Source organism: Bubalus bubalis, chromosome 12 (assembly GCF_019923935.1).
Source record: "Bubalus bubalis isolate 160015118507 breed Murrah chromosome 12, NDDB_SH_1, whole genome shotgun sequence".
Classification (NCBI taxonomy): Eukaryota; Metazoa; Chordata; class Mammalia; order Artiodactyla; family Bovidae; genus Bubalus; species Bubalus bubalis.
In genome coordinates this window covers 85,689,320-85,709,976 of record NC_059168.1, presented here as the reverse complement: position 1 = coordinate 85,709,976, position 20,657 = coordinate 85,689,320, and the positions used below count along the sequence as shown (strand labels likewise).

The 20,657-nt window shown below is 48.6% G+C and overlaps 1 protein-coding gene across 12 annotated transcripts in view; it reads left to right on the top strand.

Annotated features, from left to right (window-relative positions):
• GREB1 (growth regulating estrogen receptor binding 1) overlaps nucleotides 1-20,657 on the top strand; it is a 133,734-nt gene that overhangs the window by 59,127 nt on the left and 53,950 nt on the right. For 11 of the 12 annotated variants that reach the window (XM_044926237.2, XM_044926239.2, XM_044926240.2 and 8 more), the window contains 4 exons: nucleotides 4,597-4,753; nucleotides 10,028-10,147; nucleotides 11,566-11,742; nucleotides 19,309-19,491. In XM_044926237.2, the coding sequence (XP_044782172.2) occupies nucleotides 4,597-4,753; nucleotides 10,028-10,147; nucleotides 11,566-11,742; nucleotides 19,309-19,491 (637 nt within the window). Of the gene's footprint in view, nucleotides 1-4,596; nucleotides 4,754-10,027; nucleotides 10,148-11,565; nucleotides 11,743-19,308; nucleotides 19,492-20,657 lie in introns of those variants that run through there. The other variant, XM_044926235.2, reaches the window with a different exon arrangement.

The window sequence follows — 20,657 nt, the reverse complement described above, 5'->3', positions numbered from 1 at the left end:
GAGGCCTGTGGGATCTTGTTCCCGGATCAGTAATTGATCCCGGGACTCCTTGCATTGGGAGTGCGAAGTCTTAGCCACTGGACTACCAGGGAAGTCCTGATCTGAAATTCTAGTCTTTTCACATGCCTGTTCTATTTAGCTAGAAGTAAATGATCCTGCCCTGACTACCAAGTGCTCTGCTAGGCACTTTCATTTTCTATCTCTTGTATACCCCACGATGACCAGTCAGTCCTTTAGAGTGCCCATTTTACAGATGAGAATACTGAGGCCTAGTGAGTTGCTTTCTTTCTCTCCATCTCACACCAGGCTTCTGTGCATTAAGGTGAAGGCCATGGTGATGGGCGCTGCTTCGGATTCTGTGGTTGAAGAACATTGCCCACCAGTGTTGGGAAGGGCTGGGCCAGGCCTTGGAAGGCAGGCAGCAGAAGGGTTGGGGGAAAGGAACCCCCTTGGTTTGCAGACTGGAGTCACTGCAGCAGGAAAATATTGCAGAGGCAGTGCCCAGGGAGCAGCGGTCAGATCCCAGCCCCGGAGGCCACAGGTGCCCAGGGAGCAGCGGTCAGATCCCAGCCCCGGAGGTCACAGGTGCCCAGGGAGCAGCGGTCAGAGCCCAGCCCCAGAGGCCACAGGTGCCCAGGGAGCAGCGGTCAGAACCCAGCCCCAGAGGCCACAGGTGCCCAGGGAGCAGCGGTCAGAGCCCAGCCCCGGAGGCCACAGGTGTTGACCTGGATCCACAAAGCACAGAGGAGGGGTTCGGCTTTGGGGTTTGGCCCTGAGCGAGGCTTTTCTCTCTCCTGACTTCTGACTCCCCCATCTGATGGCTGGGGGTTCCTCGCAGGCCAGCGAGCCCCAGCAGGGCCGGCATCTCAGCCTGCTCTGCCTTCTGATCCCAGGCTGTGCCCCCGGTGGGTGGTCTCATCTGTGAGCTGGAGCACTGCTGGGGTGGGTAGGAAGTTCCCACGCCACCCGACGGTGGTGCAGTGGGACGAACAGCAAGGGCCACGACGTTGTCAGATGGTTCTCACACTCTTCCTCCATCCTCAGTTACCAGCACTTACTTGGGCTTTCAAATGCCTCATTGGATTGGGAGTGGGGTCAGTTTCTCTCTCCCTCTGTGCTTCTAGACTTTAAAGCTTTGGTGTGTGCTTAGGGTTGTAAAATGAAATTTCCATTTTTTTGAGCGTGAGCACTCTTTCATGTTTTGTCCCTTTTGTGTTTCTCCCTTCCTCCTCCCCTCCCCTCTCCCTTCTCCCTCCCTCCCCCACCCCCCTCCACCCCCAATTCTGTTTTCTTTCCACAAGACTTCTTGCAGGTTGCTTATCATCTCCGAGGCTAAGATTCAGAACCCCATCTTTAAACTGGGCTTCATAATATCGCTCACGCGTGTTGAGTGAGGGAACAGGCCTGGTGCCTGGCACTCGGAAGCTGGACAGTGTTCGTTTTCTTTCTTCCTGCTCTGTCCACACCAGGCATTGCTCTGTCTTAACCCCTGCAGTCCTCCGGGCTCAAGGTGCCAATCAGGCATCAGGTGTACAGGACCTTGGGAAGGAAGAGATGTTCTGGATGCCCTGAGCGTTTCTTTCAACCCTCGAGCATGCTTCTGCAGGCGCTCCTCGTAAAATGGGCCGGACTTAAAGCTGCTTTCTGTGCATTAAGCTCTTCAGACAAAGATCTATAGAAATAGGAGCCGTTCGTGGTGTTATTAATTGGCGGCAGCTTTCCATGGACCACCCCAAATGGAAACACACGCAAGGGCCCCCAGATGTGGCTGGGAATCCCTCTTTCTTGGATTGAAGGATGCAGCCAGTCAAGAGGAAAGGCAGACGCAGAGCCCTGGAGCCTCTTCCGACTGTTCCGGTGGCTTGGCCGCTGCCCTCTGTCTTTCAGGAGCACTTTCTTTTTGTTGGGGCTAATTCCTGTAGCAACCCTCCCACCAGCTCATTTCCCCAGACTGTAAGCTGGGGCTGACCAAGGAGGTGTGGCGGAGGGGGGCGGGGAACCTCTGCTCAGGAGTTATTACCGCAAGCAGGAAGTGATTAATGGTTTCCATTTACTGTTAGTTGGAAGAAGGAAGGCTGGACCTTTCTTCCAACAGAAGCAGAAATCAGCCTGAGGACACCGCCCCATTTTACCCTCACGAGGGGAACCAGAGCTCCTTAGGGCACCAGTGGTCCCGTCTTGAAATTGCTCGGCCGCCTATAGCACCAGGACTCAGAGAATCTCCTACCTACATCTTAAGTCAACGTGATCTGTGAGGTGGTGGCTGGCATGTGAAGCCAGTCTCACAACTAGTGTGGCTGGCGGTGTGTCGCTGTGATGAAGCCAGAAGCCACTGTCCTGAGGTCACATCCGTGCTGGCATCTTCTCCCATTTTTTTGGCCGCACCAAGCAGCTTGCGGGGTCTTAGTTCCCTGACCAGGGATCGAACCCGTGTCCCCTGCTGTGGAAGCACAGAGTTCTAATCATTGGACTCCTAGAAAATTCCCCATCTTGTGCTATTTAAAGTCAAATATCACTTTAAGAATCAACGGACACGTGAAATAGACGAGAGCATAGAAAAGTTGAATAATCTGTTTTCATCCCTTCAAGAGAGTTTATCTTTTCTTATATGATAGCAGATTTGTAAAAATCCATCCAGCATCTGTCTAAAAGTAACCCTTAACAAATTTTAAAAGTAGTTTTTAAAGGCCACGGTTGTGATTATCCAATGAAAATTAGAAATGCATAATATAAGGCTAATCCTTCTTCCTCTCAAATTTTGACTGTTTAGAAATTAAACCTACATTTCTGGATAACTACTGGGTCAAAAAGGGAAAAGGGAGATCATAAACTATCCAAAAAGAAATGAAAGGGGACCTCTTTACACGAAACCTAAGGGTCCCAGCATAAGAAGCACTCAGGGGAAAACGTATAGCCTTAAATATCTTCACTATCAAAGCAGTCATATGGAAAATAAAGATGAGGATAAAGTAGTCATTTTAAGAAGAAGTTTGGTAAAAAGTACAACACATTAAACTAAAAGGAAACAGGGCGATCTAAACAAAAAACTAAATGAAATAGAAAATAAGCAGAACACATTAGAAAGGAATATACATTTAAATGCCAGTTCTTGGCCAGGACTAAATATAGAGATTTAACCATATGTCTGATCCCAGAGAAATGTCTGAACGAGTATCTGAACCTTCCCTCAGGGAATGCGATGCAACCATTAAAATGGTTCTGACAGCCTTTGTAAGAGGATTGGCGGAAATGTTTATGTCAAATGTGAAGAGCAGAATCAAAAAGTTTATCATAGCGTGATAGAGCCATGTGGATACAGCCTTCCATGTCCGTCCTGTTTCCCAGGGAATTAAGTCTGCAAGGAGTACATCAGAGTATCAGAGAGAACGGAGTACTGACAGGTGCTCAACACAGAGGCAGGGTGCAGACACTGCCTGATGGAAGGAAGGACCACATACTATATGATTCTATTATCGTGTGTCTACAGACATCAGGTGGCTGGCTAGGGCTGGGGGATCGGGGACTTGGGGGTGACAGCTAAAGGGTATGAGGTTTCTTTTGGGGGTGAGAACAGTGTTCTAACATCAGTTGTGTGATGCGTGTACCACATGTGAGTATACTAAAAACCATGTATTTGTACCCTTAAAAAATTGAAGTATAATTTATTTACAGCATTGTGTTAGTTTCTGGTGTATAGCAAAGTGATTCAGTTATACATATATATGTTCTTTTTCATATTCTTTTCCATTATAGTTCATTACAAGATATTGTTATTTATAGTTCCTGGTAGGAACTTTATGGTCGGACCTTATTGTTTATCTGTTTTATGTGTAGCAGGTGAATGGGATGGCAAGTGAATTAGATCTTAAGCTGCTACCAAAAAAAAAAAAAATCACATTGATTATCTTGGGGCATGGACGCAATGATTTTCCTCCTGGTTTTCCACCCTCTTCTGTAATTCCCAGATTTCCAGATGTAATTCTGTATTACTTGTCTAATGGACACCACGATAAAGTAATAAACACTGTAAAGCAAGAATGTTCCTATTTGGCCTTTTAGCAGAGGAGGCCGTGATGGGCAATCTGCTAACCTTCCTCCTGAGAAGGTGAGCGGAGGCCGGGTCCGGTGATCCTGAAATCGGGGACTGGTTGTCTTGGATTGCAGCGTTGTCGGCTGCCGTCACACACAGAAAGTGGCGCAGGGCTATTCTTCTGCAAGTCAAGGAGAAGAAAGCATCATTTTTGTCTGGGGTCTCTCAAAAGCAGAATCACCTCTCAGGGAGAAGCTGGGGGCGTTGCTGTGAAACCTGTGGACGACTAAGAGCCAGTTTCTAGTAAAATCTCCTAAGAGGTGTCAGACTCTGCTGAGTGCTAAATTAGGGAAAGCTGTTACTTATATAACTTCCTGTAATTGCCCGGCAGGAGCAGTCCCTGAAAGCCACCCGCTCCTCCTCTTGGCTGAGCAGGGGATACTGGGCCCTCCCCTCCTGGCAGACCGGATCTCTTCTACCTTTGGGCTTCATGCTCGGGGGATCAGGCTTTTTAACCGCAACTGAAATGCCATTTTAAACAGAAGTATCCTCTGTCTCTTTTGAAGATGGGAAACTCGTACGCTGGACAGCTGAAGACCACGCGGTTCGAGGAGGTCCTGCACAACTCCATCGAGGCCTCCCTGCGCTCCAACAGCCTGGTACCCAGGCCCATCTTCTCCCAGTTGTACCTGGAAGCAGAGCAGCAGCTTTCCGCTCTAGAAGGTAGGAGATGTGTCTGTGCCCTTCTCTACCGTGTACAGGAATGTTCAAGATGGGACTTGAAACTCTTTCCTCTTCCACTTGGTGAGCAACTGTTGGGTCTGGCAGAATGGAATTATTAGGAAACAGAAAGTTGCATGTGCGTCCGTACTTGGCTAAAACTCAAATTTAAGTCTCAGCCATAAAGTTGCAAGGAATGAGATGATTCATTGGACTAGTAGGAGAAAGAAAGGCCGGTGTTAACTTGTTCTCAATTGGTTGTTACTTATGCTCATGAAAGGTTTTGATGGTCTGACTTGGATAAATAAGACATTTTAACATATTTTTGACCCTCAGTTTTATATATATATATATATATATTTCCTCTGTGATTTGTGGCCCTATCTTTGCAAAGGAGTGTAAGTACTTTTCCATGTGCTAGCAGTTATGAGAGCCCTCTACTACTACTACTACTAAGTCGCTTCAGTCGTGTCCGAGTCTGTGCGACCCCATGGACTGCAGCCCACCAGGCTTCTCTGTCCCTGGGATTCTCCAGGCAAGAACACTGGAGTGGGTTGCCATTTCCTTCTCCAATGCATGAAAGTGGAAAGTGAAAGTGAAGTCTCTCAGTCGTGTCCGACTCTTAGAGACCCCCTGGACTGCAGCCTACCAGGCTCCTCCATCCATGGGATTTTCCGGGCAACAGTACTGGAGTGGGGTGCCATTGCCTTCTCCGATGAGAGCCCTCTAGAAACTGTTAAAAGCCAAGAATAAACCTTTATGAGTTTAATGTGTGCCAGCAATAAATTATCTCTGGGCATGGGGATAAGTTTGGGGTTTATTTAATTATCCAGAGAATAAACTGGTTGTATTTTTCAGTCTTCAGTTTGTATTTTTTATAGTCATGTATCTTCATGTCCAAAGTTGCCCCACCCCCTTATTTATTGCTGAAGAAGTTGTTTTTGTCACTTGTCTTCCACTTGAAGTTACCTGCAGACTTCGCTTAGCTTTTGAAGTGAAAAACGGCTGTGGTTTACAACAAAGATGAACTAATTAAGGAAGCCTGCAGTGTACCAGGTCCTGTCTTAGGGTGGTCGTGGTGTGTGCCTGTGTCCCTGTGTGTGTATGGTTGTGTGTGCAAGGTGGGTGTGGGGAAGATGAGCTGGGGACGGTTGCATTTTCCAAGGGAAAATGAGGCACAATATCTGATATCTGATCATCCCTCTCTAGGAGGGAGGCTTTCCTGTGTCAGTCTTTAAAGCGTTTTTACAAAATTAATCTTGCAAATAGCAACAGCTAAGGACCTAAAGGAACTGGCTCTGGGTCTGAGAGAAAGTAGATTGTGGTCAAAAGCAGGAGTCAGGAAACCCAAGGGTTCTCTGCCATTCACATCAAAGTACCAATGATTTCTGGCCCAGGAAGTTTTACTGTGACACTGGGGGGCATTTGAGGAATAACTGGGGCATCTTTTACAGTCCATGTTTTTGACTAGCTGCAAAACTTGTGAAATATGTATTAAATGATCATTGTTAACTTCTTACAGTATCGAAAGGCTTAGCTGCTAATGGTAAATGAACAGTGGTGCTCATGATAAGTACTTATGGTCGGCCCTTCTCGTTTATGATACGAAAACCAGCTCAGGCCCTCTCTATCATTTTCCCATTTGTCTGGCAAGCAGCATAGAGAGACCCTCCCGGATTTTGTTTCTCTAGCTCTGGGAGGTGGAGAAGGCAATGGCACCCCATTACTCTTGCCTGGAAAATCCCATGGATGGAGGGGCCTGGTGGGCTGCAGTCCATGGGGTCGCTAGGAGTCGGATACGACTGAGCGACTTCACTTTATTTTTTCACTTTCATGCATTGGAGAAGGAAATGGCAACCCACTCCAGTGTTCTTGCCTGGAGAATCCCAGGGACGGGGGAGCCTGGTGGGCTGCGTCTCTGGGGTCGCACAGAGTCGGACACGACTGAAGCGACTTAGCAGCAGCAGCAGCGCTGGGAGGTGTGGGGAGGGGGGTTGGTGAAAAGGAGGAGATGGTCGATTTGCTAAATGTCCCTATCAGTTGAGCACTCAGCTTGAGCCCCTGGTTTCTGCATCATAGAACGCAGTGCACAGGGTTTGTTTGGTCTGTCTGTCTCTCTGTCGGGATCTCTTATCTTATTGCTGTCCTTCCTCAGACAGTAACATTAAGGATGCTTTTTATGACCAGGGCGCTGGTATCCCAAACACCCCTAGATCTGTTAACATTTTCTCTATTTGCAAGGGCAGTTCAGAGGGGCCCTGTTACTTTGTTCTCCAAATTAGGGGTATGACCTTTCCTAACAGGGGAGAAACCTTTTATGTGTTATTTTATTTTTTTTTAAAGGAAGGCCAAGCAAACCAAACAAATACACCCTTCGAATCTGGGATAAGTGTTTATTAAGCAAGATAACAGGTAAATTCCTGTCGTCCCACCCACTCAGAACGTCATACAGTTTCTTCTCATGTAAAGAAAACAAAACTTATTCTAAAACATCAATACTTTCATACACCATGGGGTGAAGTGCTGTCCTGACATCTCTGGATACCCATGGTTGAGTTTTAAGATCCTAAGCTCCCAGTCCAATTGGTTTTGTCTAAGGCCATTTTAAAGCCCTCATTCTGCCAGAAGACCTTGGTAAACAGTCTGGTTTAGTCTGGCCCTGGTTAGGAAGTCTCCTCAGGCTTGCTGCTGGCTGACAGATTCCATCAAAGACCCTGGAATGTCTGATGTAGACCTTTGACCTTTAATCCCGCTTTCTTAGCAGAAAGCGGATTCTTGGCAGCCACTGGATTTTGAGCCCTTTCTTTGACTTTCGGAGGCTTAAGACCCTCCTCTTTCATTCTTTCCGAGAGTCTGCATTCCTGCTCTTTTTGGTTGAACAGAATAAACGTGCAGACATTCCTGTGCGTGCCCTCCAAGCTCCGAAAGCCTGGCTTTCTTTCCCCTTTTCACTCTAATTGTTGGCTCTTTGCTGTCCCCCTGCTGAGCCCCTGGAGGTGAGTCCCTGGTTCACAGACTAATCTTGATTTTGCAGAGCCTTCCAAGCCACCCACTCCGTAGGCGGCTAAAGGGTGGTTTGAGCCCCCGTGGGGACCGTGCTGCATGGGTGGTACCTGGGGTCTGGGCATGACTCTATACCTTCTGCTAAAACCAACCACGCCTGCATTTAGTGTCAGGAAGGAAGCGTCTGAAAGAGGCTCTGGTGTTTATCCCTTCAACTCCCTTTGTGTTCTTCCTGGGTAATCTTTTTACAGTCTCCCCACCACCTCTGTGTCCTCCAGTCCTAGAGGGAGGGAGACACCAGGAATTCTTGCTTACTTCCTGCTGTGACCTTCCCAAGGTCATGGGCCTGGACTGGCCCGAAATGTTCAGTTTCTTCTGCCTCTTGTCCTTCCGGCACCTTTAAAATAGGGCTTCCCTGGTGGCTCAGATGGTAAAGAATCTGCCTGCAATGCAGGAGACCCAGGGATCAAACCTGGGTCTTCTCCAGGAAGATCCCCTGGAGAAGGGAATGACTACCTACTCCAATATTCTTGCCTGGAGAATCCCATGGACAGAGGAGCCTGGCGGGCTACAGTCTGTGGGGTCACAAGGAGTCGGACGCGACTGAGTGACTAACACCTTTAAAGTGGTGACCACCCTGAGGTTATGCTCCCAGCCCGCTGTACTGGTTAAATCACCCTTGGAATGTTCTGTGCAATGCTGAGGGCCGTGTTTCCCCCGGAGACTGTCACAGCTCAAGGTGGGCTTCTATAACCACCTCATCTTAAAGAGGCAGGATTTGACGCCCAGAGAGGTTAAGTAACTTTCCTGAGGCCACACAGACAATGGCAGGTCCAGGGACTAAAACTGGAGTTCCCAGATTCCTAGTCTGTTTTTCTGTTGCGCGTGATTTCGTCATTAACTGGAAAACACGTCACGCACTGAATGGATGGGTTGAGAGCCAAGGGAGGTGAGAGTAGAAGAAATGGCAGCAAAGGGGCTGGCATGAGGGGAAGAGACAGGAGACACAGAAAAGAAAGAAGCAGCTGTCCCTGGCCTCGGGTATCTAAGGATGTTTGTAGCAGCCCTATTGTGTGAAGAAATCTGGGTGCTATTTATTAAATGACATTTAAAGATAGGCAATTTGAGAAAGATTTTTTACGCAAAACATCTCTTAAAAGAAGTTTGAAAACTCACTGATGTGAAACCCTTTTTCTCTAGCAGGCTGGGTAAATAAGGGGTGTGTGTGTGTGTGTGTGCCCCACGCGCACATGCGCGCGCCCTCTGTGTATACTCCAAACAGTTGGGAATTACAATGATATGGAAAAAAACAGGAACAAACTTTTTGGCTAACTCAATGGTTTCCTGAGTGCTGCCTCTGTGTGTGTGAGACATTCTGCTTGGGGCCTGAATTCCTGAATAACAGCAGCACCCCCGGGCCCCAGGAGCTGACCACGTGGGGAAGGCCAGCTCCTCTGCTGCGGAGATGGAGAGCACGCACGAGGAGAGTGGGGTTTCCCTGGCCAATTGCTGGCTCTCCTGGCCCGTTCCACATTTGCCATTAGTCCTAAAGTACTATTTCACTTGAAAAGTTTCCTATAGTCATAAAGTCGCTGAGAGGGCGTGACCCTGTGCTGGTCTGTTTTGTGTGTGTGACAACTTCTGGTGTGTTTATATTTCTAATAATGTATACATCTAGTTTTCCCTTGGGGATAAATAACAGCATATAGTTTGACTCCTGTCTTATTCAACGTAAAGGCCGTTCACACTGTATTTCAGGTTCTAAACCAAGTGATGCAGTTTACGACAAGGACAGCAGCTTGGGCACCAGATACAGCTGGGAACAGGCTGGCTGTGCTGCTTAGCAGGTGGTTGAATCACTGGGTCTCTCTAAACCTCAGTTTCCCTACCTGTAAAATGGTCCCTGGGTTACACTGTGGTTCCTCCCACACAGCTGTTATTGGAGTGCCTACTGTGTGCAGACTTTATAGTCGGTCCTTGTCAGCAACTGTATACATACCGAGCTCTGTTGCTCATGCAGATATGTGCAGCTGTGAGCGCTGGGAGGGGATGTGGACGTGTATTTGAAGTCATAAGGCCAGGCTTGAAGCCAGAGTCTGTGACCTTGGGAAAGACATCCGGTCTGAGTGAGCCTTGACCCTCGCCCCTAGTGAAGAAGGGTGATAGTGCTCGGCTTAAACAGCGTGTCTCTGAGGACTGGTTAATTCCTAACTAACTGGGGCTCACCGTGTACTTACTTCTGCCTTGGTCATCACTCCCCTATTCCACGTCTAGGTGGAAGCCGAGTGGACAATGAAGAAGAGGAAGAGGAAGGGGATGGGGGGCTGGAACAGAACTGTCCCCCAAACCCCTACCAGATGCACCCCCCACCTGAAGGATGCTGCACCACGGACGGTGAGATGCCCGCTGGGCTGTGCGCTGAGAAACCCCCCAGCTGTGAGCTGAGCCCATGTCCCCAAGATGATGGATGAAGGGGAACCACCCCATATTTGAGAGTCAGACCTGGCTCCATCGTGGCCCTCCCCACCCCGCTCAGAAGCTTTGAGTAAATGACTTAACTTCTCTGAGCCTCGATTTCCCTGTCTGCAAATTAGGGGCAGGACCACCTGCCCAAAGATGATCAAATGAAAGCCTTCCAGGGCTTTTCCCACTCAGTGTCTCACACAGTGGGTGCTACTTCCTGCTTCCTGCTTTGCCCAGGAGCAGATGGGAGAACTAGGAGCCAGTGCCTTGAAAATGGTAAAGCAGATGTCCTTGGAGGAGAATCTTACTAAGGTATAAATATCTTACGGGTTTGCAGGGAAGGCCTCGGGGTCTCAGAGTTCACATTAGCCCATGTCATCCCTGTTGGTCATTAAAGATGGGAAAACACAGGGCATGGTGCCACTTGTGCCTTTGGGGAGAGAGATTCCCAGAAAAGGTCCATCCAGATAAATCTTGGCTATTTCTCTCTTCTTCCTTTTTTCCCTAAGTATTTCTGGACACTTAATTTAAAAATAAGAAGCATGTTTAAGGGCTTCCCAAGTAGCACTAGTCGTAAAACATCTGTAAAGAGACGAGGGTTTGAATCCTGGGTTGGGAAGTCCCCTGGAGGAGTGCATGGCAACCCACTCCAGTATTATTGCCTGGAGAATCCCATGGACAGAGGAGCCTGGCGGGCTACAGTGCATGGGGTCGCAAAGAGTCAGACTTGACTGAAGCGACTTAGCACGCGCACAGACGTTTAAACGCTCTGAAATACAAAAAGTTCAAGTGCATAGAGTTCCCCTCTGCCGATGTGACTTCTCTGAGACCATCATTACCAGGTCATCAGCCTGAATTCCTGCCCTTGGCCTGTGCCTCATACACGATAAGTGCAGGATGGAAAAGACATCAAATTACTCGCAGTCCCTTATGGATTTTTCATCCACATTTTAATTTACCATCACTTGTCTACCCATTTCTCCAGTTGACCTTCATTTGTACATTCATGTATGTGTATTGTACGGTAACACCAGTAGTCATAAATACAGCAAGTAGTTAAGTGTCATGAATGACGATGGTTACAATTTGATTTCTCAGAATTACTTTTATTTATTTTTTTATTCTGCCCAGTCACTTTATTGTTGTGAATCATGGTAACTGGCAAGTGAAGCTCATGTAAGGATAACATACCTAATAATGTTCTCAGAATTAATTTCAGAGTCAGCCCGGTCCAGGGGTGAGGGTGGTTGCTGACAAAATCCAGACTGTTTTCCTGCTTTGCCCGCGTGGATCCTGGTTGTGTGGGGGCGCTCACTGGATGGCGTGTGAGCCCTATCCATCCCTCCTAGGGTTCTGCCAGGCCGGGAAGGACCTGCGTCTGGTTTCCATCTCCAGTGAGCCCATCGACATACCTGCGGGCTTCCTCCTGGTGGGTGCCAAGTCCCCCAGCCTGCCTGACCATCTCCTGGTGTGTGCCGTGGACAAGAGGTTCCTGCCAGATGACAACGGACACAACGCCCTTCTTGGTGAGTTCCTCCTGGGCTCTGCTCTACAGCTCAGGCTGCATGATGGGTGGGGACAAGGAGGGCCACTGGTCCTCTTGGAAGACAGGCCACCTTTGGGCCTCTTCATCAGCATGTCCCACAACCCCATTCATTCCTCATTCTGTGGCCTATTTCTTTGTGGAATGGAATGCAAATGAGATTTGTTTTAAAATGTGACTACCTGGAGCTTTCCCTGGTGGTCCGGGGATTAATAATCTGTACTTCAGTGCAGGGGATGCGAGTTTGATCCCTGGTTGGGGAACTACATTATACTGTGTAGCAAGGCCAAAAAACAAATGAATAGTGTAAAAATAAAATGTGACAACTTTCCTATAGAAAGCTTATCAGTTAGTACTACTTTTTTTGGTAAATGTATTCATCAGAACTTTCCTAAGTGCCTACCTGAGTTGGGAATGTAATCCAGACCCCATCCGAGATGCTCTCGGAGGCCAGCAGACGCGTGGCAGGAGGAGAATAAGGCTGAGCGTGTGTCCCCCTGACCAGAACAGTCCTGTTCCAAGTGACTGCCCAGCACCCTCTACCATTCTCTTCTTTGCTTTACCTTTTGCCTCTCACCAGTCAAGGTCGCCTTGGACCTGTTAATGAACTTGCCTGAGGGTGCCTGAGTAAAAGAATGTGGCCAGGATTCAGACTCAGGTCTTCCTGGTTCCGTATGGTACCTTTAACTACTGCACCCCACAGTCACTCAGTGGGTCAGGGTCAGCCTAGGGAAGCTGTGGTTTTGACCTTTGGAACCACCGCTGGCCCATGGAATCCCCAATGTCAGTGCAAGTCGAGGCCAAGCCGTACCAAGCCTGTCTCCTGTTGGTTCAAACATTTATTGAGCTCTTACTGAATGCTGACCCTGTGCTCAGCACGCCCCCCATAAGTGAAGCAAAATCGGGGGAGACATGAGGTTTGGACCGAGAGCTCAGCGAGCTGGCTCCAGCCCCGTGTCTGACCACAGGCTGCTGTGTGACCCTGGGCCTCCGTGTCCTCGTCCAGAGAGTAGGCAAGTGCTTTCCACATGGCCCCTCACCTGGCCTGGTGTCTTCTTGGCAGGAGAGCTGGGCAGACAGGAGGGTTGGTAATGATCTGTCTAGTTGAGATGTAGCCTCAGAAATAATGTTCATGGCAGAAGCAAGTTTGATCGTGAGAGTTTATGGGAAAAACTTCTAGGTTAAACTTCTCCTGTGGCCCCAATTCCTTCTGTGCTTTCCCAGTGGACAAACATTTAAACCTCAGTTTTACACTTGATATGTTCCCAAATCTGGGTAGGTAAAAACACTTTCGGTTCAGTTCACTTGCTCAGTTGTGTCTGACTCTTTTGCAACCCCATGGACTGCAGCACACCAGGCCTCCCTGTCCATCACCAACTCCCAGAGTTTACTCAAACTCATGTCCATTGAGTCAGTGATGCCATCCAACCATCTCATCCTCTGTCGTCCCCTTCTCCTCCCATCTTCAATCTTTCCCAGCGTCAGGGTCTTTTCCAATGAGTCAGTTCTTTGTATCAGGTGGCCCAAGTATTGGAGTTTCAGCTTCAGTGTCAGTCCTTCCAATGAATATTCAGGACTGATTTCCTTTAGGATGGACTGGTTGGATCTCCTACACACTTTAGTGGATATTTATTGAGGACATTTTATGTCTGAGTCTCTGTGCGAAGGACTGAAGGTGAGTCTCTGTGCAAAGGACTGAAGGATGGAGGTGGGACAGCAAGGCTTGACCCAGAGAAGAAAAAGAAATGGTTCCTGCCACGGGGGCTGGGGGACACGACAGTGTGTACACTCTCAAACCTAGCAGATGACTGCTCAGTGGAGGGACAGGCACGACTCTGAGGCAATGACCAGCGGGAGAAAAGGTTTTGGCCAGTTCTTTCTTAAGGCGGGTCTATGGGTTTATTGTAACCAGTTTTGAAAGCAAGAATAATCCAGGAAATTTACTCCACCAAGGAAGCTCATCGCTTCTGAGTCATTGCATCTCAGAGTGAATTTGCTTATTATCAAGGCTGCTCAGGACAGAATGAGTGGGGAAGACAGACTGGTGACTTGGTTAGCGTTTGATCTGGCCTGAATTCCTCCCCTTTGTGACTGTAAAGGAATTGCGAGGGCAGTAAATCTAGGAGGCTCTATGTCTCGAAATGCAGAGGCAAGAATCTTTCAGTTCATTCACCACCGGCCTGGGAACAGCTTCAGCCCCTCGGGCGGGGAGCGTAGAGGAAGTGGGGTCTTTGTTAATTGCTTGCCAAAAAGCCATCGGAGGTGGGTAACAAGGGCCGGCTGGTAATAACCCATGCTTTCTTCTTTTAAAATAACTTTATACTCTCAGCGTGCACACTTAGCACTGTTTAGGTTTCCTGCAATTAACCCTGATGGCTGCACAGGGCACGGTGGCCCAGCACCCCTCTGGGGCCGGGACTCAGCACTTTTTAGTGACCTATAAAGGGGAGGCTCTGGAGTATCTTAGGAGAAAGTAACAGCTTTAAAACCCCCGCCACCCCCCCCCCCCCCCCCATAATTTATAGAGAAAGTAGTGCTGGTTTTAGTGACTTTGAATCAACTGAGAGATTTCGGTCTGTGAAAGCTGAAAGACTAAAATGTAGGTGTGTGTTCCAGTTGTTTGATAGTAATTCATCGAAACTAGCTGATGGCTAAGACAAAGGAGAAGAAACCATCTATTACAGCTGTGCGTGTGCTTGCTAAGTTGCTTTAGTTGTGTCCGACTCTTTGCGACCCCATGCACCGTAGCCTACCAAGCTCCTCTGTCCGTGGGATTCTCCCGGCAAGAATACTGGAGTGGGTTGCCATGCCCACCTCCAGGGGAATCTTCCTGACCCAGGGATCCAACCCACATCTCTTACGTCTTCTGCATTGGCTGGCGGGTTCTTTTCCGCTAGTACCACCTGGGAAGCTTCCATCTATTACAGCTGGAATGTTCATTTCTGAGATGAGAGTAAATGAGCCGTTTGTTCATCTAGCAGGCAAATAATTATGCGTTTATTATTATTCATAGTAATAAGTAACTTTAAGTTCAGACTGAGGCCCCAAAGCCAAGTGGCACTTGGTCCTTCCTGGAAGCTCGGGGCTGTGGAAGGACACAGGCCAACCAAGACTTCCTCAGAGATCCACATGCACAGCCACAGAAATCAAAATTCTGGGAAATCTCTGGGCAACAGGCTCCCACCGAGGGCTTAAGATGCTGTGGGATCCCCAAGGATGCCTTGACTTCTGGGATGAGAGTGTCTCAGAGGGTGTCACCGGCAACGCACTTGGGTCCTGAAAAATGGGTGGATTACCAGTTGGAGAAAGACAGCAGCAGCAATTGAACCTAAATAGCAGCCACTTTACTTCTCATGTGCTAATGACTGTTGGAGTTAAAATGGAGTGAGTGAGTGAGTGTGGTGGGTGTGTTACTACCTAGCACTGAGATATGAAGAAACAGAGGCATGCGCGATAGAATGAGGTATGCCTGTTCTTACTGCCCTGGGAGGGCCAGCGTTTCCACTTTGATTTCTGAACCATGGAGGAGCCCCTTCTGGTTTGTGGCCCTCCCTCCCTGCCTCTGGAACGGAGCCGTGGTCCCACAGCCCACATTTGTCGTCGGACAAAGGCCTGTAACCCGTTTAGCCGTTTCTGGGAAGGGATGGCAGTGCTGGCCTTGGTGAGGTGCTGGGAGCATCCTTGGATTTGCAGTTCTGTTTCTTTCTCATCATCTTTTGTTTGACCTCAGAGTCAGAATCCCTTCCTGGGAGCTTGGAAGGTTTCTCGGGGCCTCATTCTTGGATGGCAGTTGAGCTGCTCAAGGTTCCCAGGTTGGAGACAAAAGAAAAAATAAAAAATTAGATTATAAACTAGGAAGCATTAGAAACATGAAAACATTAGAAAACAAAAGCACATCAAAGTGTGTGCAGAGAGGCTAAGTGTTTGCTCTGCTAATTGTTTTATCTCCTCTCTCCTCCTTCCCTCCCAGTGTTTGCTGACTGTCTCTCCTGTGCTGGGCACTGGTTTGTATACGCACACTAATGCACACAGATACAACCCATACCTCCCCGTGGACATACATGCTCCTGGTCCTGTGGAAGGATGGGGATGGTTATAAGGAAAAATACAGATTTTAATAACGCTAACATTGTGGCACCCCACTCCAGTACTCTTGCCTAGAAAATCCCATGGATGGAGGAGCCTGGTAGGCTGCAGTCCATGGGGTCGCTAAGAGTCGGACACGACTGAGCAGCTTCACTTTCACTTTTTACTTTCATGCATCAGAGAAGGAAATGGCAATCCACTCCAGTGTTCTTGCCTGGGGAATCCCAGGGACGGGGGAGCCTGGTGGGCTGCCATCTATGGGGTCGCACAGAGTCGGACACGACTGAAGTGACGTAGCAGCTTAGCAGCAACACTGAGGAAGAAGTTATAAGGGCTGTCAGCAATATAAAGTCCGGCATAGCAGTAGGAGGGATGGGAGATAAAGCAGAAATGGGGGTGGTAGGCATTGGGGGCAGCCCTGGAGGGCATGCTTGTGCATCCACACTCTGTTCTCATACTAGAATTGAATGCGTCACTCTTTGGATCTGCCCTGGACAACCACTTAATCCCTCTGAGTCTCAGGTTTCCCCATGGAAGGTTTAGCTGTCCTGACCAACTGGTGGTTGCATGAGTTCAGCTGGGTGCTTCGTCTGGGCGACAGTGAATGGCAAGAACACCATTGGTTTTCTCTGCATGTCAGTTTCCTTTATGTCCCTCTAACAACAAGTGAACATAAAGCACAGAGTTGGCATTTTTTTGGTACCTTAATCTATTCAGTACAGAGGGGATAGGAGTCTGGAAGGAAAAACTAACCTGTGTCTGCCTTCTTAGACTGAGAGATTTGTCCTTATTTCTAATGCCTTTTAAGGAATATTAAACTTGCTTGCAATAGAGCAGATAATCCAGGTTTCTGTAATGTTTGTTGTTCGGCCACTAAGTCATGTCTGACTCTTTGTGACCCTATGGACTACAGCATGCCAGGTTCCCCTGTCCTTCACTCTTTCCCAGAGTTTGCTCAGATTCATGTCTATTGAGTCAGTGATGCTATCTAACCATCTCATCCTCTGTCATCCCCTTCTCTTCCCACCTTCAGTCTCTCCCAGCATCAGGGTCTTTTCCAATGAGTCAGCTCTTCGCGTCAGGTGGCCAAAGGATTGGAGCTTCAGCTTCAGCATCAGTTCTTCTAACGAATATTTAGGGATAATTTCCTTTAGCATTGACTGGTTTGATCTGCTTGCAGTCCACGAAACTCTCAAGAGTCTCCTCCAATATCACAATGCGAAAGCACCGATTCTTCAGTGCTAAACCTTGTTTGTGGTCCGACTTTCGCATCTGTTCATGACTACTGGAAAAACCATAGCTTTGACGATTTGGACCTTTGTCAGCAAAGTGATGTCTCTGCTTTTTCATATGGTGTCTAGGTTGGTCATAGCTTTTCTTCCAGGAGCAAGTGTCTTTTCATTTCATGACTGCAGTCACTGTCCGCAGTGATTTTGGAGCCTGAGAAAATAAAGTCCCTCATATTTCTGCAATATAGGCATCTTCTTTCTCTATGGGGAAATGTTTTGAACCTTCACTAACAGTAGTAGTCAGAGGCCTCAGGACTGTCCCCTTTAAAAGCAGGGCTTACTCACAGAACTGCTTGGCCCTTCTGGCCTATATCAAGATGCCCTTTGTAAACTTGTCAGCCAGAGGATAAGATAAAACAAATTAGTCTCAGCTTCAGGGTCTCTCCTACCAAAGGACTTTGTTGCATAGAAACCAGATGTACCAGTGAGTGAGGCAAGGTCATAGGGAAGGCCTTTGTGAGACAGTGAGCTTAAAGCAGAACGGTCTACCAGGTACAAAAGCTAAACCATCACGTTTTTCTTGTATTAACCAACAGTTCTATTGATTCCGGCTTGAATGGACTTCACAGTTTAAGTCTTTCAAGCATGTTCTCTGGATTTTAATAGTTCATAAGAGGTGAAACTCCAATGCTTTGGCCACCTGATGTGAAGAGCTGACTCATTTGAAAAGACCCTGATACTGGGAAGGATTGAGGGCAGGAGGAGAAGGGGACGACAGAGGATGAGATGGTTGGATGGCATCACTGACTCGATGGGCGTGAGTTTGAGTAAACTCTGGGAGTTGGCGATAGACAGGGAGGCCTGGTGTGCTGCAGTCCATGGGGTCGCAGGGAGTCGGACACAACTGAGCGACTGAACTGAACTGAACTGAAGAGGTGGTTTTGTCATCACCTCTGGAAGGCATCCTCTGCAGAGCCTCAGAGTTAAGCTCTGTCATCTCCCAGAAAGGCTTCCCCGGCCTCGGGCAGCAGGAACTAATACAAGCAGTCACCTTCTAGATGAGAGGCTTCACCATGGCTGTTGGGCCCAGATTTCACTCGCCACAATCCTGGCCACACGTGATGAAGTACTTGATTTCTGCAACTCGTGGGGTCTACTTCCTTGATTCCTGGAGGGAATTTTGGACTCTCAAGAGGGCTCTCAGTGTATCCAGTCTCAGTGGTTTAATTGCTTTGAGATTCTATGATTGGCTGGCACTGAAGACCATAGTGTGTTTGTGCTAAGTCACTTGAGTCCTGTCCAACTCTCTGCGATGCTATGGGCTACAGCCCGCCAGGCTCCTCTATCCATGGGATTCTCTAGGCAAGAATATGGAATGGGTTGCCATTTCCTTCTCCAGGGGATCGTCGCCACCCAGGGTCGAACCTGCGTCTCCTGCCTTGGCAGGAGAGTTTGTTACCCCTGAGCCACCTGGGAAACATAATTTCAAGTACTTAAGACTTGTACTTACTTATACTTTAATCAAAGCTCTTCCCCCCACCTCCATCCCCACCAACTAGAAACATTTTGTGTGCATATTACATACACAGAATATAGTCACTTTATTTCTGCTGGTGATGCTCAAATATTAAATAATCCCTTAATTCATGTGTTAGACTACAGTATAAACATTTATTGTTTATTCACTAAGTCGTGTCTGACTCTTTTGTAACCCTATGGACTATAGCCTATGAGGCTCCTCTGTCCGTGAGATTTTCCAGGTAAGAACACTGGAGTGGGTTGTCATGATCCCCTCTAGGGGATCTTCCTGGCCCAGGGATTGAACCTGCATCTCATGTCTCTTGCGTTGGCAGGCGGTTTCTTTACCACAAGCACCATCTGAGAAGCCCAAAGACCATGTGGACAAACCAAATTATTGCAGGTGCTCAGTGTGGACAGATGAATGGGACGGTTCTGTCCCATAGGATGCATAGGCTTTAAATATGCCCCGAAGCAAGTGCCATCTTCCATGCTTGCCTGGGCTCGTCTCTACGACCCAGCGTCTCTTTGGTCAAGGTTTTTTGTTTGTGTCAAGGTCATCTTGACCCCTGGACGAGTGTGAGCTGGCAGCTACCTTTGCCCCTTGGACTTCTCTGGCTGATGGTTCAGGACGTGAATGCCTAGTGAACGATGGTTCACTTGGAGGGGTCTTGGGTGTCAGGTGGGGACAATCCTGGTTTGTTTCCTCCCCCCAGGTTTCTCTGGGAATTGTGTCGGCTGTGGCAAGAAGGGCTTCTGTTACTTCACGGAGTTCTCCAATCACATCAATCTGAAGCTGACCACGCAGCCCAAGAAGCAGAAACATTTGAAATACTACCTGGTCCGCAACGCCCAGGGGGCTCTGACCAAAGGGCCTCTCATTTGCTGGAAAGGCTCAGGTGAGCAAGCTTTGTGGGCCATATGAAGGGGGCACCTCCAGGCCAGCCAGGAGCCTGTTGGCCCGACTCTGGGCCGAGACTGCTCTGCAAAATCAAAATGCAATTTTGCCCTCCAGGCGTCCAGTTTATAGTGTCAGTCTAATTGTATGGGCGCTTTGAAAGCTGACACAGGGCCGCACGGTGCGGTGTCTTCTTGTGATAAGTATCTGGGGCAAGATTCTCAACCAGGGGTGATTCTGTCCCCCAGGGATATTTGGTGATGTCTGAAGACACTGTTGACCATCATGACTGCAGGGAGCCCCTGGTATCTCATAGGTGGAGGCCAAGGATACAGTGCCCAGGGCAGCCCTCTGCAGAGAATTGTGCAGCCCGGTGCCAATGGTGCTGAAGTTGCGAAGCCCTGACTTAGAGAAAGCTCAGCCCAGATAGCTTCCCTCCCTGCCCTGCAGTCCTGTCAACCACGAACAGAAAAGATCAGTTTCCTGGGGCTGGGGCTGGCAGAAGAGAGCAGGCTCCAGCTTTAGGAAGGGCCTCCCTCCATCCTTCTCTTCTGTTGCCCTGTATCCTCCTGGCTGCAGTCAGCTCTGGAGGCAGAGGGAGGGGCTGGATTTTCCAGACCCCACCGAGATGCCCCTTCTCCCATCAACCAGCCGTGGAGGGACGTGTCCTAGAAGGGTTCTCAGCGAGGTACCCAGGATAGGCAGCCTGTTGTCCCTCACTTGTCTGCGTCAGTGCTCTCTGGTCACCTGGAATATCCCAGCCAGCTTCTGTGAGTAGAAAAAAGAGGCTTCAGGAGGGGCTGGTTCTAGGCATTCATCCCCTGTCCCCTCCCATCACTCCTCTCCTCCCCATCTCCTTTTCTTGCTTGCACGCATGGTCAGTCGCTCAGTCGTGTCCGACTCTTTGCGACTCTATGGACTGTAGCCCACTGGGCTCCTCTGTCTGTGAAATTCCCCAGGCAAGAATACTGGAGTGGGTTGCCACATCCATCAATAATTTCTTGAGCTCCTACTATATACATGCCTGTCATTTTGTAGGTCCTGGAGAGGAAGTGGTTCTTCCCCTTGTGGGACCAGCCAAGAGTTCTTGATCACTTGCTATGACCAAGCCCCTCTCAGCTTTGATACCTCACTGGGAGGTAATCTTCCCAATGGAGAGTGATTTAG